The following is a 21,778-nucleotide window of genomic DNA, read 5'->3' on the forward strand; positions in this document are numbered from 1 at the left end:
ATAGTTAGCAGTGTATAAACAAACAGTGCACCTGTATGAAGCTGCTTCCTGAATTATTGCTCAGTGATAACAGTGCGGGATTCCCAAAATTATTTAAGACAGTGCGGGATTCCCATCTACACCAACAACAGCACGGCATCACCATCATCATCAATAACAATGCAGAATTCTCATCAACACCAACAACATTGCGGGATTCCCATCATCACCAACAACAGTGCAGGATTCCTATCGTCACCAATAACAATGCGGGATTCCCATCATCCCAACAACAGCGTGGCTTTACCATCATCACCAATAACAAGGTAGAATTCTCATCAACATCAACAACAATGCGGGATTCCTATCGTCACCAACAATAATGCTTGATTTCCATCAACACCAACCACAGGGCAGGATTTCCATTAACACCAATAACAATGCAGGATTCCCAACATCATCAAAACCGTGCGGCATTCCCAACATCATCAAAAACAGTGCGGGATTCCCAATATCATCAAAAACTATGTGCGATTCCCAACATCATTTAAAACATTGTGGGATATCCAACATGACTAAGCAACAGTGTGGTTCCCAATATTATTTACAACAATGAGAAAATCACAACATACTAACGACAGTGTGTGGTTCCCAATATCATTTAAATATGAGCAGGATTCCCAGCATTTTATGACAATATGATTAATATATTGCATCACAAACTATATCTTTATTAAAAGTTCAAAGGAGTTGGACTGAAATATCAACCCCTCCCCTCTTAAATTTTCACCCTACTTTCTATAAGGGCAGTTATACATGGTACCAGATAACTGGCAAAGCCTGTGGAATCCTACGTGTGGCTGCCATTATTGTAGTCCGAAACCAGATGAGGATAGGACAGGAGTTAGGGCTGGAAACGGGCTGGGTGAGGCCAACACATGGAAATCCCGCATTTTTTTAAAAGGTCATGCAAATGTGCAGAGTGAAATACACTCACAAAAGCTGTTTAAGATGTTTAAGGCACTACCATAGAAATCCAGTCTCTTTCTGTGCAACAAATTTATTTCTGAAGAAATAATACTTCAGCAGAATAACCTCCTTGGATGTCAATGTGTGTTTTGACAAAGGCCCTAGAGTGACCTGACTGAAACATGGTGTTACACACAGACAGCTTAGACACTGACAGCAATGAAAGATGTCCACTGATATGGTACAGCGGGCAATAATCATCTGCCTATTTTGACACTGACAGTACCTAAACTATAAGATATTACATTTCAAAGCATTCAGAGTGAATTATAGCTTCCATTGTGTCCTGGGTTTAAAGGGGGCAACACAGTCATGAGATAAACTTTTTATTTCATTTCTTTGCAAACGTACAACTTTCTCATTGCTAGTTTGCTGACCCATAATGGAAACAGATGCACAGTTGGCAGCCACTTTCTGGCATCTCACCCACATTGTCATTCATCATGTGGGTGTGATAGCAGAAGGTTTATGTGACCAGACTAATAGTCCTGAGGACGTGTTGATCGGTGAGAAATATGTTGATAGGGTAGGATAAAGTACGGCAGGAAGAGGTTCGTGTGGAGCAGAAACATCATCTGTTGGGCTGAATGGCCTGTTTCTGTTCTGTAGATTCTATGTAATGATTTGCTAGTTTAAATCCCACCATGGGTAATTGTGAAATTGAATTCAATAACTTTGGTAATACATGGAGTAATGTTGAAACTGATAGGCTGTTCTAAAAGCCCAACTGATCAAAGAACAGGCATTGTAACTGCAGGAGGACAGCAAGAAAATCAGGGAAATAGGTGGCAGCTCTTTAAATGCTTGTAGAATCTGACTTGTCTTGGTCATCCAGGAATACCCACTGATGACAGATTGCTTAAAGGTCTTTTCTAGAGATTTAAAACAAAGCAGATTTCCTTTCTTACAGACTTGAATAATTTGTGAATCAATTTTTGAGATCTTGGTGCGTTTTTTAACAGGTGTGATTGTTGCACATGAAAACAAAAATGGCTTAAGTTCAATGCTAATCATTCTGGGGAGGTCAGTTAAGTTTTCAGAAATATGTACCATCTTTTGCCAAGTAGCATCATAGGAATTGCTGGCCGAATAAAGACTTGTCCATCTGGTTCACCTTGTACCAAGCTGGTGGTTGCATGATACAATGATAATGGAGTTGTTGACTAATTACAGCAATCTATCTCTTGCTATTAGTTTACAACAGACATGAGATGAGGAAATCCCCAGTGCTGGAGAGCTTTGGAAGTCATAGGTCCAAAGTTACCTGTTCCTCCCAAGTGTGTTGTACTTATTGTACATCATCTTCCAAAATATTCATGTACTGCATCCCAAAATATTATTTTCTGGAAGAAATTTATCTCGTTTGTATTTGGCTGAACCAATATTATCAGCTGTGTTAGGAGGTAGGTGTAGTTTTGAGGAGAGTGAGATGTGTGGTTTGTGGAACTTTGTGTGCCAGATAAGGCATGACTCCTTCCCCTCTGATGAGGTACTCACTGAGTCACTGATCTCCTTCAGTTCAACCTCTCTAGGTTTGCTGTTTCTCTATAGGTTCTGGAAGTCCCTCGCCTGCACTCTTGATGGTACATGAGCTGGGGTGTCTCTTCAGCATCGCCATTAGCTTTGCTTACCCTGAGCTAGGAAAGGAAAGACATATTAGGTTGGAGATCCCTTGCCCGATCACTACTCAGTGGCTCTGATTGTTTAATGCCCATGTTGGATGTGGTCAACTAGTCTGTAACCCTAGTTTACACTACAGATGAAGTCTCACATATAAGGGGTACTTCCACAATCCCATGCACCCAGCACGGAGCCATCTTCACAGGGAGCACGCAGCAGAGATAGGACAACAACATTCCAGGAATTATTCCCTGCTGGAAGGGAACCATCACAGAATTATCCCCATAAAGAATAGTGACTATAGTCACTGTGGTATAGGTGGCAGAGTTCCTGTGGAACCGTAACCTATAAGTCAGCACCTGAGAGAAAGGAGACAGGCATCTGAGAAAATATATATAACAGTATAGCACTGAATCTGACTGTGAGAAAGCTCAGTCATTTCTTGTTTTTGTCTTCGCAGTGTCTTTATGGCTGTTATGTCCATTCTTCTATTATCCCCACTTTCCACCGGAGGTGCTATTGGCTTCTTCAGGTAAGAAATGATTTTGTATTGTTTTATAAGACATTGGTAACTGATACAAAAATTGACACATTCAGCATTGCAAAATAGTTTTCAATGTAGTGGTCACCTTCTACTGCCTCCCATTGCCATGTTTCCTCCTACACCCAATTTGTGTCAGAGTTTGTCAAAGGGTGGTTTTGCAATTGGCTGTTACACCTAGTGGATTAGCCGCATTCTGGTGGCTTCTGTCCAGTGAAGGTTTGTTCGTTCAGCTGCCTGTAAACCTGAGTTTTGATCTCCTCTTCTTGCGGGTTGGCAACACAGTGGGCAACACATTTTCCTCTGGGAAACCAATGCCAAACATCTGCATACCCTTCTTACCTTCCTTTCTCCTCTACTCCCCTCGTCTCCCCCAAATATTTCCCTCTAATTTGCCTCCTCTCCACTCTACTCCCCTCCCCATCACTCACCATCCCTCCTGTTCACTCCCCTGTCTTCCCTTTCCTCTCTCTCCTCTCCGTTCCCCTTCCCATGACTCACCACCCCTCCTGTCCACTTCCCCACTTGCCTTTCCGCTCTCTCCTCTCCGGTCCCCTCCTCTCTTCTCCTTCCATCCTCTCCTCTCCTGCTCTTTCCTCTTCTCCACCTTTTCCTCCCCTAGTCTACCCCTCCTCTGCCTTCCCCTCATTTCCTCTCTTCTGCCCACCTTTCTGCTTTCCTCCTTAGCTGTACCAGTGCTTCTTTCCTCTCCATCTTTGTTGTTCAGAATGGCCCAGAGAGCCTGACCTCAATGTAAATTGGGGTGTGTATATAAGTGGGGGTGTTGACTTATGGGAGTGAATGAGTGGGGCTGGGGATTTGATCCCTTTCGTGCCTGACTTTTGATCTGTTGAGGAAGCAGTAAACCTGACACAGCCCATGTCAGCCATTAGCTGTTCTAACTCAGCAGGCCTTTAAGCTTTGTTCGAGAATAAAGGGGCTTTCCCTTTCTTCAGGATAGCCTGCGGTTCCCCTGCCACATTGGCATGCTCTATACATTTCAAATATCTGCACATGGTAGATCAATTAAGATGAAAGCAGCTAGTTTATAATGAGGCCCTTTTGGCACCGTCAGGACAGGCACAATCAATAATGAAGGCAACAGAGAGTGCAGCAACAATAAAATAATACAAACTGCAGACAAACAAAGGAAATAAATAATGCAGCAAAGTAAATGGCCTCACAATAAGAATAAATGCAAATAAAGCAGCCTGGCTTAGAGGCATATTTAACAGGGAGAAGCCATCATGAGGATAATGATAATTGCTGGATTTTGCTGAATTTACTGCAAGGGTTGATAACCAGAAGGCAGAGATTTAAAGTGATTGGCAAAAGAACCAGAGATGGCATGAGGAAAAACTTTTTTACACAACGAGTGGTTACGATTTGGAGTGCACTGCCTGATAGAGGGGGATGGAAACAGATTCAATAGTAGCCTTCAAAAGGGAATTGAATAAATATTTGAAGAAGAAAATAATTCCCGGGCTTTGTGGAAAGAGTGAGGGAGTGGGATTAACTGGATTGCTCTTCAAAAGAGCAAGTGCAGACTCAATGGGCCAAATAGCCTTATTCATGCTGTGCTACTCCATAATTCTCTGAAATTAGCAGGAAGAGAAAAAAAAGGCAAAAGATTGATTTGCTATCATTTAAATTCAAATTGTGTTTGTGTGATGTTGAGGAACAGTCTATGTTCAAGATACTGGTGCTAGGTTCTGTATTAAAGGGGGCTTAGCAAGCTCACCTCTTTTGGCCAAATGGGTAAATGCCCTTGCACTAAACCACACAGCTGAGGAAGATTACTGGTTTTATTCATTGAGTTAGCCTCCCCTCAGTCAAGAAATAATGAAGATTGCTGCAATTGGCCTCAGTTCTTACGGAGTTTGGAAGGGGAAGAGAACGCATGGATTGCCCACCGTTGATCGCATTCCCGCAAGAAAGCAAGCATGTGAGTTTGCACGGGCAAAGGTCAGGTGAAGCAGAGGAGGAAACAGGTCCTCCATTAAATGCAGTGAGGATGTAGGGAGGAGGAATAGTGCCCCAGTACCAACTTTGGTAGCGGAAATCATATCGAGAGAGAGAGAGGGAGAGATCTCTAGCGCATGGAAACCTGGCTGTGCGAGAGACGTGAAAGACAGCAGGTTTCTCCTACATCCTGCTGACGTTTGTGGAGGGGTCAGAACATGATGGACAAATGTTCATGGAGATAACATTGTGCTGTGAAGTGTGAGTAACAGGTGGAGGTGACTTGTTCAGTCTTGGATCAAAGGTGTCTGTTCCTGATGAGGAAATCCAAATGAACTCACGGGAAGCAAGGGGTGGGGAAATGGAGGGACAGATCAGAGGTCAGGTTCCGGTGTTTGCTATGTTGTTCATTAAGATCCATTGGATAGTAACTAACTTAATTACTAATATCTAAGACAACTACATCTTGCGACACAGATGCGGGGAGAGAGTAATGGGGGTGGATGGATTTTAATTGTCAGCAGGTTTCCTGTGGAAAGTAATGGATTTTCAGTTAGATTCTCACTTGCCCACAGCAGAATGAGACCACGGTGATTTTAACTTCCGGATAAACTCCTGCCCAGAAGTGTGCAGGGATTATAGGTTAATGTTGGGGTAGGCCTTGGTTCCATGGAGGTGGGTGGGGGTTCCTTTCAGTATGTGAGGTAGAGGGAGGGGGCATTCGGGATAGGAGAAGCTTAAACGTTCCATGTGAGGCTTAAAGAATCACTTATGACTCCACTTCGGCAAACCTAAAGCTTAAAATGGCCTCGTCTGGGCTCAATCACATTATTGGATTCCAATAAGAAAAGAAGGACATGCCCCCATCCTGGCCCTTGTTGGCTTCTGCCCTAGCCTTAAAGGATTGAAATTGAAGAATGTTGGATCGAAGCTGGACAGTAGACGGTATATCTGGTGAATTGTTAGCTGCTGACCAGCCTGGTTCTCTAGGGTTAAAATCAAGCTGCAGTTTATTCTTTAAACTATGTCGGTGCCTGGGAGCTGGGGGCTTGTGGACTCTTTCTAGCCAATGACCCAACTCACCTGCTGCAAAAAGTGGACAACAACCCAAGTCTGAGCCTTTACTGGTAGACTGGCTTTTTAATATTACGGGCAATGTCTGACTTGAATGCCACACACTTCGACCAATGTCTTCAAGCAAATCCTTTCAGCTGGAGAAAAGAAATTCAATCATGGAGCAAAGAAAATGGAATGTGAAGATGGCTCTTCAGAGGTTGGAGGTCAGCTGTGAGGGGAGGCAGAACGTCTCACCTGCTCTTACACCATCTGCTCTGTTGGCTGTTTCTCAAATTTTATTTGGCAGGTCGTCGAAAAAGGAGACTTCAGTGAGTCGTTAACAATAATCAAATAGGAGAGAAATGCGAAGAGAATGCAGCTGATTAAAAGTGACAGCTTTTATTATTGATATGGGACTAAGTTTAGAGAAAGTATGTGAAGAACATTCTGGAAAATCAATTTGCACAGGCTTTGAACCATTGACTTTAATAGCCAGCAGACTGGAATCATCTTTTCAAAAATAAGGAAATAAATGAAACTGCTTTTTCTTAAACAGTGCCAAAAGTTTAGTTGTTAAGCTTGCAGGTTCAAGTGGTGCATTTCCATGTAGGATAGGGGCATGGTTCTACTTTGCCCTCCAGTGTTTGCTGATCTCCATTCCCTCTCCTCTTACTCCTTCCCATTCAGTTCCACGTTCCTTTGAAATGGTCTCTGCATGGGCCCCTGCCTTAACACCACCATTGGCAATCATGCTTTCAGCACCTAAATCCTGTGCTCCAAAATCCTCCCTTAAGCCTCACCACCTATTTGTCTTCATTTAAGACCCTCCCTAAAACCACCTACTTCGCCTAATCCTTTGAACGTTCCTCCTAATGTCTCCTTCTTCGGCCCAGCATTTATTTTATTTCTCATGCTCCTGTGAAGTGCCATCAGACTTTCTTTTTCTTATCTTAAGGGCAATATATAAATGCAAGTTATTGTCCTTGTGTCCACTAAATCATCCTTGGGGCTCTCTGTTCTACAGAGATAAAGGAACAGGCAATATTTTTAGCCCTGATCACTAACCAGTGACTGCTGTTGTAACGTGCAAACGTGTGAGACTAAGGACCGGACTGGACATTGTTGCCCACTTTCGTGGACCAGGCTCACTCATGAAGGCTGGTGATTTGGGCAAAATAGCAGAGAATTGTGGGTACACAGCCTTTGGACGAGCAGGTGAGAAAACTTGTCATTTGCACACGCAAAAACACACACGCCAGAATTTTACACTCGCCCAACCTGACGTCATCCCGTGCTCGCGTGATATTCTGATTGGCAGGTGCGTGCAGGTGTTGGAGCTACGCCCGCCATCAATTAAGAGGCCTGTTATGGTAATTAAAAAGGCAATCAACCAAGGTTTCATGTTGCCTGTGCAGTGCGCTTTTATCATCGTCTGACACCCCAGCCTCTCCAAGACTGGTTGCACGTGACTGGGCCAGCTCTTCAACTCAAACCTGGTCAGCAGCAGCAGGTTAGGCGGGTGTTCGCCCATCCGTGACCTCTCCAATTGGTTATGGCTCTTCTTTTCCTGAAATGACAGAGGAGCATTGATTAGTCCACTCTCCACCTGCAGTGCCATTGCAGCCTGGCCAACCCCACCTGAGAAATACCTTGCAGGGCACATCCGAGTCACGGCCCTCGAGCCGCGAGGCACTCAGTCCAAGCAGCCAAGGCCCCTTGGCCAGCTCCAGTGTCATTGACAGTTAGCACTCAGACTCTAACACCCCTGAGCTCGATGGGGGGATAGCCAGTCCTTAACACTTCTATACGCTGATCCACGCTAACATGGTACTTACCCTTCCTGAGCGCAGCAGGTCATTGAACCTCACGTGGAGCTGCAGCCTTGTGTGCTGCATGATGTCTTGTCTGCTGACCTGCACTGCCACCTCCTCCTATGCTTTCTTCGTGAGGTGCAGAGGCCTCCTCCTCCCATCTCTGGGGACAAGGATGTCCCTCCTGGCAGCCACCTCCTCCAGGAGCACAGCGAGGCACTCATCTGAAAAACGGGGGGCCGAGTGCTCACCTGAACTGCCTTCCCGTTAGGCGTCTCCAGCTGCACTTGTTTCCATAACTTTACTGTTGAAAACGTAGAAGATATGTTCTTCTGTGGCAACCTTCAAGCCTGTGCCGTTTTCAAATCAGTTGCCATTGGACCCTGCAGCCGGCAGGCCCCTGCACCCGCCCCCACCGCTTCCTGACCAATGGGGAGCCGTGTTTCATGCTGGACGAGCCTTAATTGGCCCGCCAGCGTGAAATTGTGGTCGTGGGCTGATCACGGGTGGCAGCCCGTTTCCTGGCCAATCCCTGGCCCGCCCACTGACCTGCAAATTCTGCCCAAAGAGACAAACACCCAAACCCAATCACACAAGCACAAACACACACACACACACAAATACAGGCCAGAATTTTCCCGTTGGCATGCAGGGACGGGACTTGCACGCCAGTGCGTAAAATGATGCACAGTGACGGGCGAGCGTCCTGAGGTTACCACACGCCATCGCGATATTTCGTTGGGCGGGCGCTCGATGATATCCAATGCGCGCCCGCCATTAATTAATGGGCCACTTAAGGCCCTTGAGGTGCCAATCGACGGTGATTTTTCGGTGCCCATGCGATCTTCGGGTTGGTGCATGGGCGCAATGTGCAGGCGGATAGGACACATTTGCATAAACCTCATCCACGGCCGGGATAAGAGGGCACAGTGGGGTCGCAAGTGTGCTCTGTCAAATATTGATTTTTCAAAGTAACTGATACTTGCCTGTGTAGTCTGGAATACCTCAAAACGCATACCAGCTGCTTTGACTGGACTCAAACTTCAAGTCAGCACTCTGCAGTGAGTAATCTTTTTTGGGCCTGCAGGTTTGAGGAAGCCTTCCCTTAGCCTGGGAATGGGAGCTGAACTCTCCACTGGAGGTACCTCCTCTGAGGAGGAAGGGAGGGCTAGAAGGGGAGAAGGCCAGGAATGCACATTCAGCCTCGGGGGAGAGGGGGGGGGCTACCTCTGGGAGGACAGGCACAGGCACAAGGGGATAAAGGGCCAAGAGGTAGCCCAAGGCAGAAGGGGTGGCAGAAGGCACCACTATCCTGCTGTCAGGGTGTACAGGTGGCGAAGGTGCAGGGCCAAAGGAGGCTCCGTCTCTCAAGAGAGACAACCAACTATATCTGTCAGATGATTAGGCCCGAGATCTCCGTGAACTGTGTGGGTGGACACCCCATGCCCATGGTTCTAAAGGTCACAGCTGCCCTTAACTTCTATGACTTTGGCTCCTTCCAGGGGTTGGTGGGTGATCTTTGCGGTGCCTCCCAATCAGTTGTCCACACTTGTGCCAAACAGGTTACAGACACTCTGTTCAGACGGGCATTGACCTTCATTTACTACTGTTGGGACGAGGCAAGCCAGACACAGCGAGCCAGAGGCTTCGCAGCCATTGCTGGCTTCCCCCGTGTCCAGGGTGCAATGGACTGTACACATGTGGCCATCAAGGCACCAGCAGGTGAGCCTGGTGCCTTCGTCAACAGGAAGGGATTCCACTCCATGAACGCGCAGATAGTGTGTGACCACAGGATGCAGGTTCTACAAGTCTGAGCGAGGTACCCAGGCAACTCCCATGACGCCTACATCCTCAGACACTCCCAGGTGCCAGGGCTCTTCAGTGCTCCAGCCCAGCTTGATGGATGGCTGCTAGGTGACAAGGGCTATCCCCTCAGAAGGTGGCTCATGATGCCATCCAAGAACAGAAACTGAGCAGCTGTATAATAGGAGCCACGCCTCCATAAGGGCTGTGGTGGAGAGAGCCAGCAGTCTACTGAAAATGCGCTTCCAATGCCTGGACCACTCAGTGGGCGCACTCCAGTACCCCGCAGATCGTTTGTCGCTGATAATGGTTGAATGCTGCGCTCTCCACCCAATCTTGTGCTGGAAAGGGGGGACACTGTGGACAATGAAGATGTAGACGCAGTGGCTGCAGCTGCACACAATGAGGGAAATGCTGAGGGGGTAGATTCTGACTTGGGCATACACCAGGGAGGCAGGGACACCCGGGAGGCCTTAATCCAACAAACCTTCAGCGAGCACACCACATATGGACCTCCAGGACAAGCCTGGACTGCAGGCTCCATACTTGATTCCTAAGTGCAAAATCTGCCTGGATAGGAACATTAACTAAGGGCCTAGTTAATAAAGCTGAATGTCCCACAAATCACTCATAACATTATTGGTAACTATCCACCTGCAGAAGAAAAGAGGCACCCTCAGCCATGGTGACAGGTCTAAATTTAATATTACAACCAAAGGAAAACAAAATTACAAAGGTGTTAAAAATCACACCAACTCATAAAGACCTCATTGCGGGCCAACACAAAAGCATCAGAGATAAACCTGTGTTGTGCCTAAGGTGCCTTATGTCTACATTTTCAGGTGCTGCCCCCTCACTGGGAGTGGCATCTGAGATAACCTGCTCACTCTGCTGTCCTGTTGGCCTTGATGACCTTGGCAGCCGTTCTCTGGCGCTTGGAGCCTGTGCTGGCCTCGTCTGCAAGGGAGCTGCCAGTGCCACAGCTGGCATCTCCCCTGTCGTCACAGCCTCATTGAATGTAACGGTCACTGGCAGAGGGGCGGAGGAGCTGCTGCCCTCATCCGGAGTGCCCTAAGAGGAGCCCACAGAGATGACAGGCAGCTGCTGTGCCGACATGAGGTCGCCTCGGACCTCCCTGCTCACCGTGGATGGATGAGCACCGAGCTGGGAAACTTGGTGCTCAGACCATCTCCCACACTGACACTGACCAGCTGAGGTCAATGCCGATGTGAGGGCTTGTTGGTCCGAGTGCATCCTCAGGAAGCCCTGATTGGTCTCCTGGAGGAGCCTCTCCACGAGAGTTGCCACTCTCACCATGGAGGACACATGACGCTCAGCCATGAGGCTCATTGCATCGACGATAGTCCGTGTAGACTCCTCCACCATGGACACCAAGCTAAGCATAGCCTCATGCATCTCCACCAGATGCTCCTGCCACATTTGCTGCATGGTGGACGACTCCAGAGGCACATCATCAGCCACCGACTGCTGGCGCCATGGGCACTCTCTGTCTCTACCAGCTCCTCTAGCGACTGTGAAGTGCCCTCATCAGTGTGCCCAGGGACACTAGCCAATGTTCTAATTCTCACCAAGGTGTTAGTATCTGCGCTGGTGCCTGCCTGGCAGAGATGGTGTGAAACAAAAACAGAATTACCTGGAAAAGCTCAGCAGGTCTGGCAGCGTCGGCGGAAAAGAAAAGAGTTGACGTTTCGAGTCCTCATGACCCTTTGACAGAACTTGAGTTCGAGTCCAAGAAAGAGTTGAAATATAAGCTTGTTTAAGGTGTGTGGGGGGGACGGAGAAAGAGAGAGAAGTGGAGGGGGTTGGTGTGGTTGTAGGGACAAACAAGCAGTGATAGAAGCAGATCATCAAAAGATGTCACCCACAATAGAACAATGGGTGTTAAAGTTAAAGTTGGTGATATTATCTAAACGAATGTGCTAATTAAGAATGGATGGAAGGGCACTCAAGGTATAGCTCTAGTGGGGGTGGGGAGAGCATAAAAGATTTAAAAATATTTAAAAATAATGGAAATAGGTGGGTAAAGAAAAATCTATATCATTGGAAAAAAACAAAAGGAAGGGGGAAACAGAAAGGGGGTGGGGATGGAGGAGGGAGCTCAAGACCTAAAGTTGTTGAATTCAATATTCAGTCCGGAAGGCTGTAAAGTGCCTAGTCGGAAGATGAGGTGTTGTTCCTCCAGTTTGCGTTGGGCTTCACTGGAACAATGCAGCAAGCCAAGGACAGACATGTGGACAAGAGAGCAGGGTGGAGTGTTGAAATGGCAAGCGACAGGGAGGTTTGGGTCATTCTTGCGGACAGAGATGGTGTGACGCTGGTGAGTCTGTGACATCAGGACCCTCAGGTGTGAGAGGGGGTCCTTGCTGCTGCTCCTCCTGGCCCTGCTCTGCTGATGCTGAAAGGAAGAACAAGGACTTTGGATCAGTTAATGTGGGGATAATGTCAATCTGCATCCCTGTTCCTTGGATCATTATGTGCTCATCCTTCCATAAGCAATGGTCAAGTCATGTTGCAAACTTTAATCACTGAACATTCAGCACTGCCATGGCTATTGGGAGAACAATGGTGACCTCACTGCTGGGCACACATATTTGCCCGTGGCACCCCAGCCCCACTGACACAGGTGGACCTGGGCGAATGGCGCCTCTCCAAATCTAGGGCCTCCTGCTCGAAGCGGCTGAGAATCGCCAACTGGGCTGGCCCTCCGCCAGTCCTCACCCGCTCAGCGGCATTATGTACATTCTTCTGAAAAGGAGAGAAGAGCACTGATTAGTGCTACTTGTACCTGGATTCTCTTTGCAAACGGCCCACCCCAACCAGAGTGGGACATTGCAGGGATCCAGTACCTCCTCACCCCGCTTCTGCCGAACGCTCACACAAAGATGCTAGGCCTGTCCCCACCCCCACTCCCTTAGCCAAATGCTGGCTACGCCACATTAGGCACCACCATGGCCTAACCTTCCATAACAAGGAGGCGTAAGCACGTGGAGCGTAGAGGACAGCAGAATGATCGGTGCCACACCACCTTGAAGCTCCTCTCCCAGCATGTCATCACCTTGACTTTGACATGTCCTGGAGTTCTAGCACTGCACCAAGGTACAGTTCCCCCAGGTTGCCCCCAAAACAGTAATGTGGGTGTCAGTGTACCACGTGCTGCAGATGCAGAACCCATCTCTCTACCATCCTCTTAGGGTGACCTCGGCATGGGCGATATCTGCTGGCCCACCCAGCGAAGGACACATACTGTCAATGATTCAATGCAGTCACTAGACTCAGACTTGGGGGATGGCGGGGAGGCGCCGGGGGGAAAGCCTACCTGCTGGGTTAAGTGACGAATGCCAAAATGGTGCTCACCCTTCCCAATTGCAACAGGTTGTGGAAGCACTAGCGATACTAGACCCAGGTGTGTCGCACCATGTTGTGGGAGCTCACGATCTCCGCCACCTCCTCCCAGGCACGTTTGGTCATGTGGGGGGGCCTCCTCCTCCTGTCCTGGGTTATGAGCACCTCCTTGAGGAGGGCAGCAAGGCAATCGTCAGAAAAACAAGGAGCACAGTGCCCCCCTGCCCTACCCTCCAGCCTAGCCTGCTCAGCAGCAGCGCTCTGGGTAGCCCTTCCACTAGCCATGATTCACAGCCTTTGAAAGGCTGCAGCAGCTTTTTAAAACAGGCCGGCAGGTTGCTATTGGACCCAGCAGTCATTGCAGTCCTGCCGCCGCCCACCCACTCCCGCTGTCCTCGGGAGCCGCGATTCACGCTGGGCAGGCCTTAATTGGCCCGCCTGCGTAAAATGGTAGCGCGGGCCCGATTGCGGGCGACAATCAGGTACGTGCCTGCCTACTCCCACACTGCCCACTCGACAAGCAGAAAATTCTGCCCCACAGAGTCAAACACACGGATGCACAGGCAAATACAGACTCACGCACACGCACACACCCCCAGACACAGACAGACAATCATAAACAAATATAGACAAGCATGCGCATAGCTTTAAGCAGGGATAAACAAGCTCTCCACTAGAGAGCAGCTATTTAGTTAATTAGGTAGTTAGCCTAATCTGGTTTCTAGCAAATCGGAATCATCTAAATCTCAGCTAGTATAAATTCAGGGCTCTCAGTGTGACTTGCAAGGAGTTTTATGGAGTGAGCATCTGGGAATTTGATGGGTGAGGGAGTTCGGCGAAGAGGGCAAGGAGGTACACATTTCTTTTTCTAACATTTTCTGTTTTCAGTATTTGGTTTTTACTTCGGTACAGAGGAAGAAGCTTTTTGGTGAGTAGCTGGTAAGTTATCCTACTTATGATACACGTTAAGGTATGGCAGGGCAGCTTGGTCGAGTGTAATATGCATCCTGTGGAATGTGGGAAATCCTGAATACACCATGTGCACTAGACAAACAAATCTGCAAGAAGTATCACCAGCTGCAGAAGATTGAACTCCGGGTTTCGGAACTTGAGCGGTGGCTGTGTCACTGTGGTGCATCCGTGAGGCAGAGAACGATGTGATAGCACATTTAGGGAGGTGGTCACACTACAGGTTAGGAGCATGTAGGCAGAGAGGGGATGGGTGACTGCCAGGCGTTCTAAGAGAACCAGGCAGGTACTGCAGGAGTCCCCTGAGTTGATCTTGCTCACTAACCGGTTTTCCATTTTGGGTACTGGTGAGGGCGATGGTGCCTCAGATTAGTGCAGCAAGAGCCAACTCCATCACAAGTGGCTACAGGACATTCTTCTGGGGGAGAGTGACTAGCCAGACATCATGGTCCACATTGGGACCAGTGACATGGGTAGGAAGAAGGATGAGGTCCTGAAAGCAGATTTTAGGGAGTTAGGAGAGAAGTTAAAAAGAAGGACCTCAAAAGCAATAATCTCAGGATTACTCCCAGTGCCACATGCTGGTGAGCATGGGAATAGGAAGATTGAGTGATTGAACACGTGGCTGGAGAATTGCTGTAGGAGGGAGGTCATCAGATTTACGAGGCTTTAGGACTAGTTCTGGGGCAAGTGAGACCTGTACAAAATGAACTGGTTGCACTTAGCAGGACTGGGACTAACATCCTTGCAGCGAGATATGCTAATGCTGTTGGTGTGGGCGGGTGGGGTTTAAACTAGATTGGCAGGGGGATGGGAACCTGAGAGGGAGCTCAGATGGAGGGAAGCAAAACTGCTAACAGGAAGTAGAAAAGTAGTAAGCAAAATTAGGCAGCAGACAAAATGAAGGCAAGCATCAAATGGGATCAGAATGCAGAATAATGTTAAAAAGAAAAAGTTAAGGGCACTCTATCTGAATGTACACAGCATTCCCAATAAGGTAGATGATTTGAAGGCACAAATAGAAGTAAATAGGTAAGATTTAATTGCCATTATGGAGATGTGGTTACAGAGACCGAGGCTGGAAACTGAATATTCAAGGCTATTCATCTTTTAAGAAGGATAGGCAAAAAGGAAAAGGAGCTGGGGTGGCACTGTTAATAAGGAATGAGATCAGTATATTAGTGAGAATGGATCTTAAGATTGAAGGATCAAGATGTAGAATCAGTTTGGATGGAGCTAAGAAACAGAAAGTGGCAGCAAACATTGGTAGGAGTTGTTTATAAGCCACCAAACTGTAGTGGTTGGACACAGCATAAATCAGGATATTAGAATTGAATGCAACATGGGAAATACAGTAATAATGGGCAACTTCAATTTACATATAGACTGAGAAAACCTAATTAGCACTAATGCTGTGGGGGATGAATCCCTGAAGTGTGTACTGCTTCTGGAGCTGTACTTTGCACAACCAACTCAGGATCGGGCTATTTTAGATTTAGTATTATGTAATGAGAAAGGGTTAATTAATAACCTTGCTGTAAAGGAGTCTTTAGAAAATAGTGACCATAATATGATAGAATTTTACATTAAGTGTGAAAGTGATATAGTTCATTCTGAAGCTTGGGCCTTAAATCTGAACAAAGGAAACAATGGAGATGCAATGAGGGGCAGGTTGGCTATGGTGGATTGGGAAAATATGCTAAAAAATTTGATGGTAGACAGGTAATGGCCAGTATTTAAAAAAGCATTACATGGTCTACAACAAATACATATTCCTCTAAGACACAGAAACCCAACAATAAATCGTGACTAACAAAAGAAGTTAAAGACTGCATTAGATAAAAGGAAGTGGCTTATAAAGTTAGAAAAAAGTGGCAAGACTGAGGATTGGGAGCAATTTGGAATCCAGCAAAGGAAGACTAAGAAACTGATAAAGAAAGGGAAAAGAGAATATGAATGCAAGCTAGTGAGAAACATATATGTGGACTGTAAAAGCTTCTTTAGGTATGTGAAAAGGAAAAGATTAGCAAGGACAGATGTGGCTCCATTATGTGCAGAGACAGGTGAATTTATAATGGAGAATAGGGAAATGCTGGAGAAACGAAACAGATACTTTGTGTCTGTCTTCATGGAGAAAGATACAGAAAATCTCCCAAAAATACGAGGAAACCAAGGGGCTTATGAAAATGGGGAACTGAAAGAAATTAGTATTAATAAAGTGGTAGTACTTAAAAAATTAATTGGATTGGAGGTTGATAAACCCCTGGATCTGATGAGCTATATCCCAGAGTGTTGAAGGAGGTGGCTATTGAGATAGTGGATGCATTGGTGGTTATCTTTCAAAATTCTATAAATTCTGGAAATGTCCTGCAGACTGGAAAGTAGCAAATGTAATCCCACTATTTAAGAAGGGAGGGAGAGAGAAAACAGAGAACTACAGACCTGTTCATTTGACGTCAGTAGTAGAGAAAATGTTAGAATCTATTATAGAGGATAACAATTCACTTGGAAAATAATGATATGCTTGGACAGAGTCAACATGATTTGTGAAAGGGAAATCACGTTTGACAAACCTGTTGGAGTTTTTTGAGGATGTTACCTGTAGCATAGATAAAGGAGAACCAGTGGATGTGTTGTATTTGGATTTTCAGAGGCTTTTGATAAGGTCCCAAACAGAAGATCAGTAAACAAAATTAGAGCACATGAGATTGGGGTTAATATACTGATATGGATTGAGAATTGGTTAACAGACAGAAAACATAGAGTAGGAATAAACGGGTCATTCTCAGGATGGCAGGCTGTTACTGGTGGTACCGCAAGGATCAGTGCTGGGGCCACCGCTGTTCACAATTTATATAAATGATTTGGATGTGGGGACCAAATGTAATATTTCCAAATTTGCTGATGACATAAAACTAGGTAAGAATGTAAATTGTGAGGAGGATGCAAGGAGGCTTCAGGAGGACTTGGACAGGCTTAAATGAATGGGCAAGAACATGGCAGCTGGAATATAATGTGAATAAGTGTGAAGTTATCCACTTTGGTAGAAAAAACAGAAAGGTAGAATATTTCTTAAATGGTGAGATGTTGGGAAGTGATGATGTCCAAAGAGATCTTGGTGTCCTTGTACATGAGTCATTAAAATTTAGCATGCAGGTGCAGCAAGCAATTAGAAAGGCAGATGGTATGTTGGCCTTCATCATGAGTACAGCAGTAAAGCTGTCTTGCTGCAGTTGTATTGAGCCTTGGTGAGACTGCAAATAGAATATTTTGTATAATGTTGGTCTCCTAACTAAGGAAGGATATACTTGCCATGAAGGGATTGCAGCAGAGGTTCACCAGACAGAGGAAAGGTGAGGAAACTGGGCCTATATTCTCTAGAGTTTTGAAGAATGAGAGGTGATCTTATTGGAACTTACAAAATTCTTACAGGGCGTGATAGGGCACATGTAGATAGGATGTTTCCCCTGGCTGGTGAGTCTGGAACCAGAGGGCACAGCCTCAGAATAAGGGATAGGCCATTTAAGACTGAAATGAGGAGGAATTTCTTCACTCAGAGGGTAGTGAATCTTTAGAATTCTCTACGCCAGAGGGCTGTGGAAGCTCAACCATTAAGGATGTTCAAGACAGAAATCGATAAGATTTCTAGATACTAATGACATCAAGGGATATGGGGATAGAGCAGGAAAGTGGTGTTAAGATAGACAATCAAGCATGATCTAATTGAATGACAGAGCAGGTTCAATGGGCTAAATGGCCTACTTATGCTTCTATGTTTCTGGACAGTACCTGGGAGACTGGAGGGAAAAACTGTGGAGTCACTTGAGACAGTTAGATGCTGAGACGATAGAGCGTGGTGGAGGCAAGTTCAATTGAAGCATTCAAGAGGGCATCGGATGATTATTTAAATAGAAACAATGTGTAGGTTTACGGGGAAAAGACAGAAGATTGGCACTAAGTTAAAATGCTCAGAGAGCCAATGCAGACACAATGAGCCGAATGGTTTCTACACCATAACAATTCTGTGACTCTGTGATTGTAGATTCTATGGTAGAGAGTTGTACAGGCACTGAACAGCTTCCATCATCTGTACATAATTTTGTGCCATGCTTGTGAAGTTAATGATATAATGCAGTACACACGCAAACATAGGTGCGCTAGGCACCAATGGACTCGAGATACTTGTATACACAGAGACAGACACACATGGATGCACACACATGCCATAAGCGCTGGGGTAGGATCTTTAAATATTTAAAGTCCTGTGACTGTTGTTGGCAGTGAATGGCAATGAATGTGGTTAAATCCTGATTAAAGCGCATGGTTAGTTTAATAAGAAAATTTCTCCTCGGATCAGGATTTCAGTTCCATGTTTTCGTCTTCTGTTTTTATCCTAGTGACAAGCAGGCAGATTTGTGCCTCAGTCCCAGCAATGCTCCTTCTGGCTCTAAACCTCCCTCCCGCCCCTGCAATTGTAGACCCACTGTGGAATCTCACTCCGCAGCAGCATGGATTAGAGAATTGGAGCATAGGTTGTCACATACAACTCATGGATCTCCTGATTCTACAATCAGAGTCATAGAGGTCTACAGCACAGAAAAAGACCCTTTGGCCCATCGAGTCTACACTGGTCAAACAAATACCTAACTATTCTAATCCCATTTTCCAGCATGAGGCCCATAGCCTTGTATGCCATGGCATCACAAGCGCACATCCAAATACTTCGTAAATGTTACGAGGGTATCTGCCTCTACTATCCTTTCAGGCAGTGAGTTCCAGATTCCCATCACCCACTGGGTGAAAATATTCTTCTTCACATCCCTTCTAAACCTCCTGCCCCTTACCTTAAATCTATGCCCCCGGGTATTGATCCCTCCACCAAGGGGAAAAGTTCCTTCCTGTCTACCCTATCTATGCCCCTCATAATTTTATACACCTCAATCATGTCCCCCCTCAATCTCCTCTGCACCAATTACTAAAATTGATGACCAAAAAGCTGGGATTAAACTCAAACTTGGTGCTCTGACTAAAGCGCAGGATTCTCTGATCTTTGCTTCCATTCAGCAAAAATGTTACTGGGTAATGTCTTGCAATTTGAAGGCTTTACTTTCAACCAGAACCATTTGATATGGAAAGCTGTTCTCTGTTGCTTTCAATGTAGCTTGGATTCCAGGAGACAGGCAACCTTGAGTTAATTGACTGTTCCAATGCTCTCTGGCCGGCATCTCACCTATTACCGTCTCTGAACCCAAGCTCTCCCAAACCTCTGCACCCTATCCCTTTCACCCATGTAACCTCTAGTCATTGGCTTCCAGTCCACAATGCCTCGATATTAAAATTTGCATATTTATTTTCGGATTCCTCCATGGCCTTGCCCCTCCCTACCTCTGTAACTTCCTCCAGCCAGACAACCCTCCAAAATCTCTGCTCTCCTCCCATTCTGACCTCTTACCCACCCCCAGTTTCCTTTGTTGTTCTGTTGACAACACTACCTTCGGCTGTTTAGGCCGTAAGTTCTGGAATTTCTTTCCTGATTCTCTTCACTTCGCTACTTTCTCACTTCTCCTTTAAGATGCTTCTTAAAACCAACCTCCATTTATCCTAAGATCTCTTTGTGTTTCATTGTCCATTTTTGTCTGATTGTGGTCCTGTGAAGTGCCTTGAAATGTTTAACTACATTAAAGGTGCAGGTTGTTATTGTCAATCTCTATGTAGATATTGCTAAACAGAAACAAGGCAGGAGAGCATAGGAAAGAATGAAGTAAGGGAGGGCATTGATGACAGTGGAATAAGTCAAGTTATAGAACAGGAGTCTAAAAAGATAGTTAAACATAAAGCAAGAGGAAATCCTCTTAAAAATAAGTTAAATGAGTTTTTCTGTCCACAGTACAGCAATGCACACAGCATCTGTAATAAAACAGGGGAGCCGGACACAATCAGGCATTGGGAGGAATCAGACATAGTAGGGAATACTGAGAATGGCTGCAGAAAAATTGGGCTGGGAATTAAATGTTGCAGGGTATAATATATTTAGAAAAGATAGAGGGAAAATGAGGAGGTGGAGAAGCTGTACTTATTCAGGATAACATATGGCAATAGAAAAGGTACATGGCTATCAGCAAGACAAAAATAGAACCAATATGTTAAAAGATAATGAAGGATCCATCATGCTAATAGGCGTAGTCTACAGACCACCTGGTAGGAGATGGAGGAAGAAATATGCAGACTTATTAGGGAGTTGAGTAAAATAATTATGAGGGTTTTCAACTATCCCGATATTAATTGGACAGAAGAAGTAGGTAAAGGATCCAAGGGAATGGAGCTCCTATGATGTGTACAGGACTCCTTTCTAACCCAATACCTGTATGTAAAAAAATTATCCAGCAAGGGAAGATTTGCTATCAGGTTTAGTAATGGGGAATGAACCGGAGCAGATAGAGAAGTAAAAGCAGGGGAACATCTAGGTAATAGCCACTAATATTATACACTTTAAGATGATGATAGAGGACATAAGAATCACAAAAAATAACTTAATAGATTGGAGGAAAGCTGATTTTGAGGGGCTGAGGATAGAACTTGGGAAAATAAAACAGGCAGCTATATTGGCAAACAACAATGTAGAACAACAATGGGAAACATTTAAGACAATGTTCAACAGTGTACAGGAAAACATATTCTGCTAAAAGAAAAGAACTACTGGGACTCCATGGAGGAGTAAAGACATAAGGCAACAATCGAGAGTGAGGAAAGAGGTATTCGTTAAATATGTAGATAGCAGAGGAGTTCATGATGAGAAAGAGTAACGTTTCGAGTGAAGAAGTGTCATATGGACTCGAAATGTTAACTCTGTTTTTCTCTCCACAGATGCTGTTAGACCTGCTAAGTTTTTCCAGCATTTTCTGTTTTTGGTTCAGATTTCCAGCATCTGCAGTATTTTGCTTTTATCTTAGTAATCCAGAGACCCAGGGTTCAAATCCCTCCACGACAGCTGGTGGAATTTGAATTCAATAAAAATCTGGAATTAAAAGTCTAATGGTGACCATGAAACCACTATTGATTGTTGTAAAAACTCATTTGGTTCACTAATGTCCTTTAGGGAAGGAAATCTGCTGTTCTTACTTGGTCTGGCCTACATTTGAGTCCAGACCCACAGCAATGTGGTTGACTCTTAAATGCCTTCTGAACAAGGGCAATTAGGGTTGTGCAATAAATGCTGGCCTAGGCAGCAAAGCCCAGGAATGAATTTAAAAAAACGTGACTTTGAATGATGGGATGAATAATGCGATAAGTGCATTTCAGATTAAAAAAGGGGTATGTATTGAATAAACTAAACAAACTCTAAAAAGGATAAAACTCTCTGGTCTTGAAGGATTGTATTATTGTATTTTAGAAGTATCTAGGGAAGAAATAGCATTAGTGCTCATATTTAATGATTTGTAAGAAAAAGGTGCAGTGCCAGAGCACTGATGGGTAGCTAATGTAACTCCTGTATTTAAGAAGTGGGATAGAACATGTCCAGGGAGTTATAGACTAGTCAGCTTAACCTCACTGTTAGGAAAAATAATAGATTCCTTACTAAAGGTGAGAATAGAAGAACATCTAGAAATGAGAAATATAATAATGAATCAATAATAATGGATTTCAA

At 45.4% G+C, this 21,778-nt stretch overlaps 1 protein-coding gene across 1 annotated transcript in view; it reads left to right on the forward strand.

Annotated features, from left to right (window-relative positions):
• The window catches only part of camta1a (calmodulin binding transcription activator 1a), a 1,037,373-nt gene that overhangs the window by 767,434 nt on the left and 248,161 nt on the right, over positions 1–21,778 (forward strand). Inside the window, exon 5 of the mRNA XM_041206569.1 lies at positions 3,089–3,160. Within this exon, the coding sequence (XP_041062503.1) occupies positions 3,089–3,160 (72 nt within the window). The remainder of the gene's footprint in view (positions 1–3,088; positions 3,161–21,778) is intronic.

Source organism: Carcharodon carcharias, chromosome 15, assembly GCF_017639515.1.
Source record: "Carcharodon carcharias isolate sCarCar2 chromosome 15, sCarCar2.pri, whole genome shotgun sequence".
NCBI classification, from domain to species: Eukaryota; Metazoa; Chordata; class Chondrichthyes; order Lamniformes; family Lamnidae; genus Carcharodon; species Carcharodon carcharias.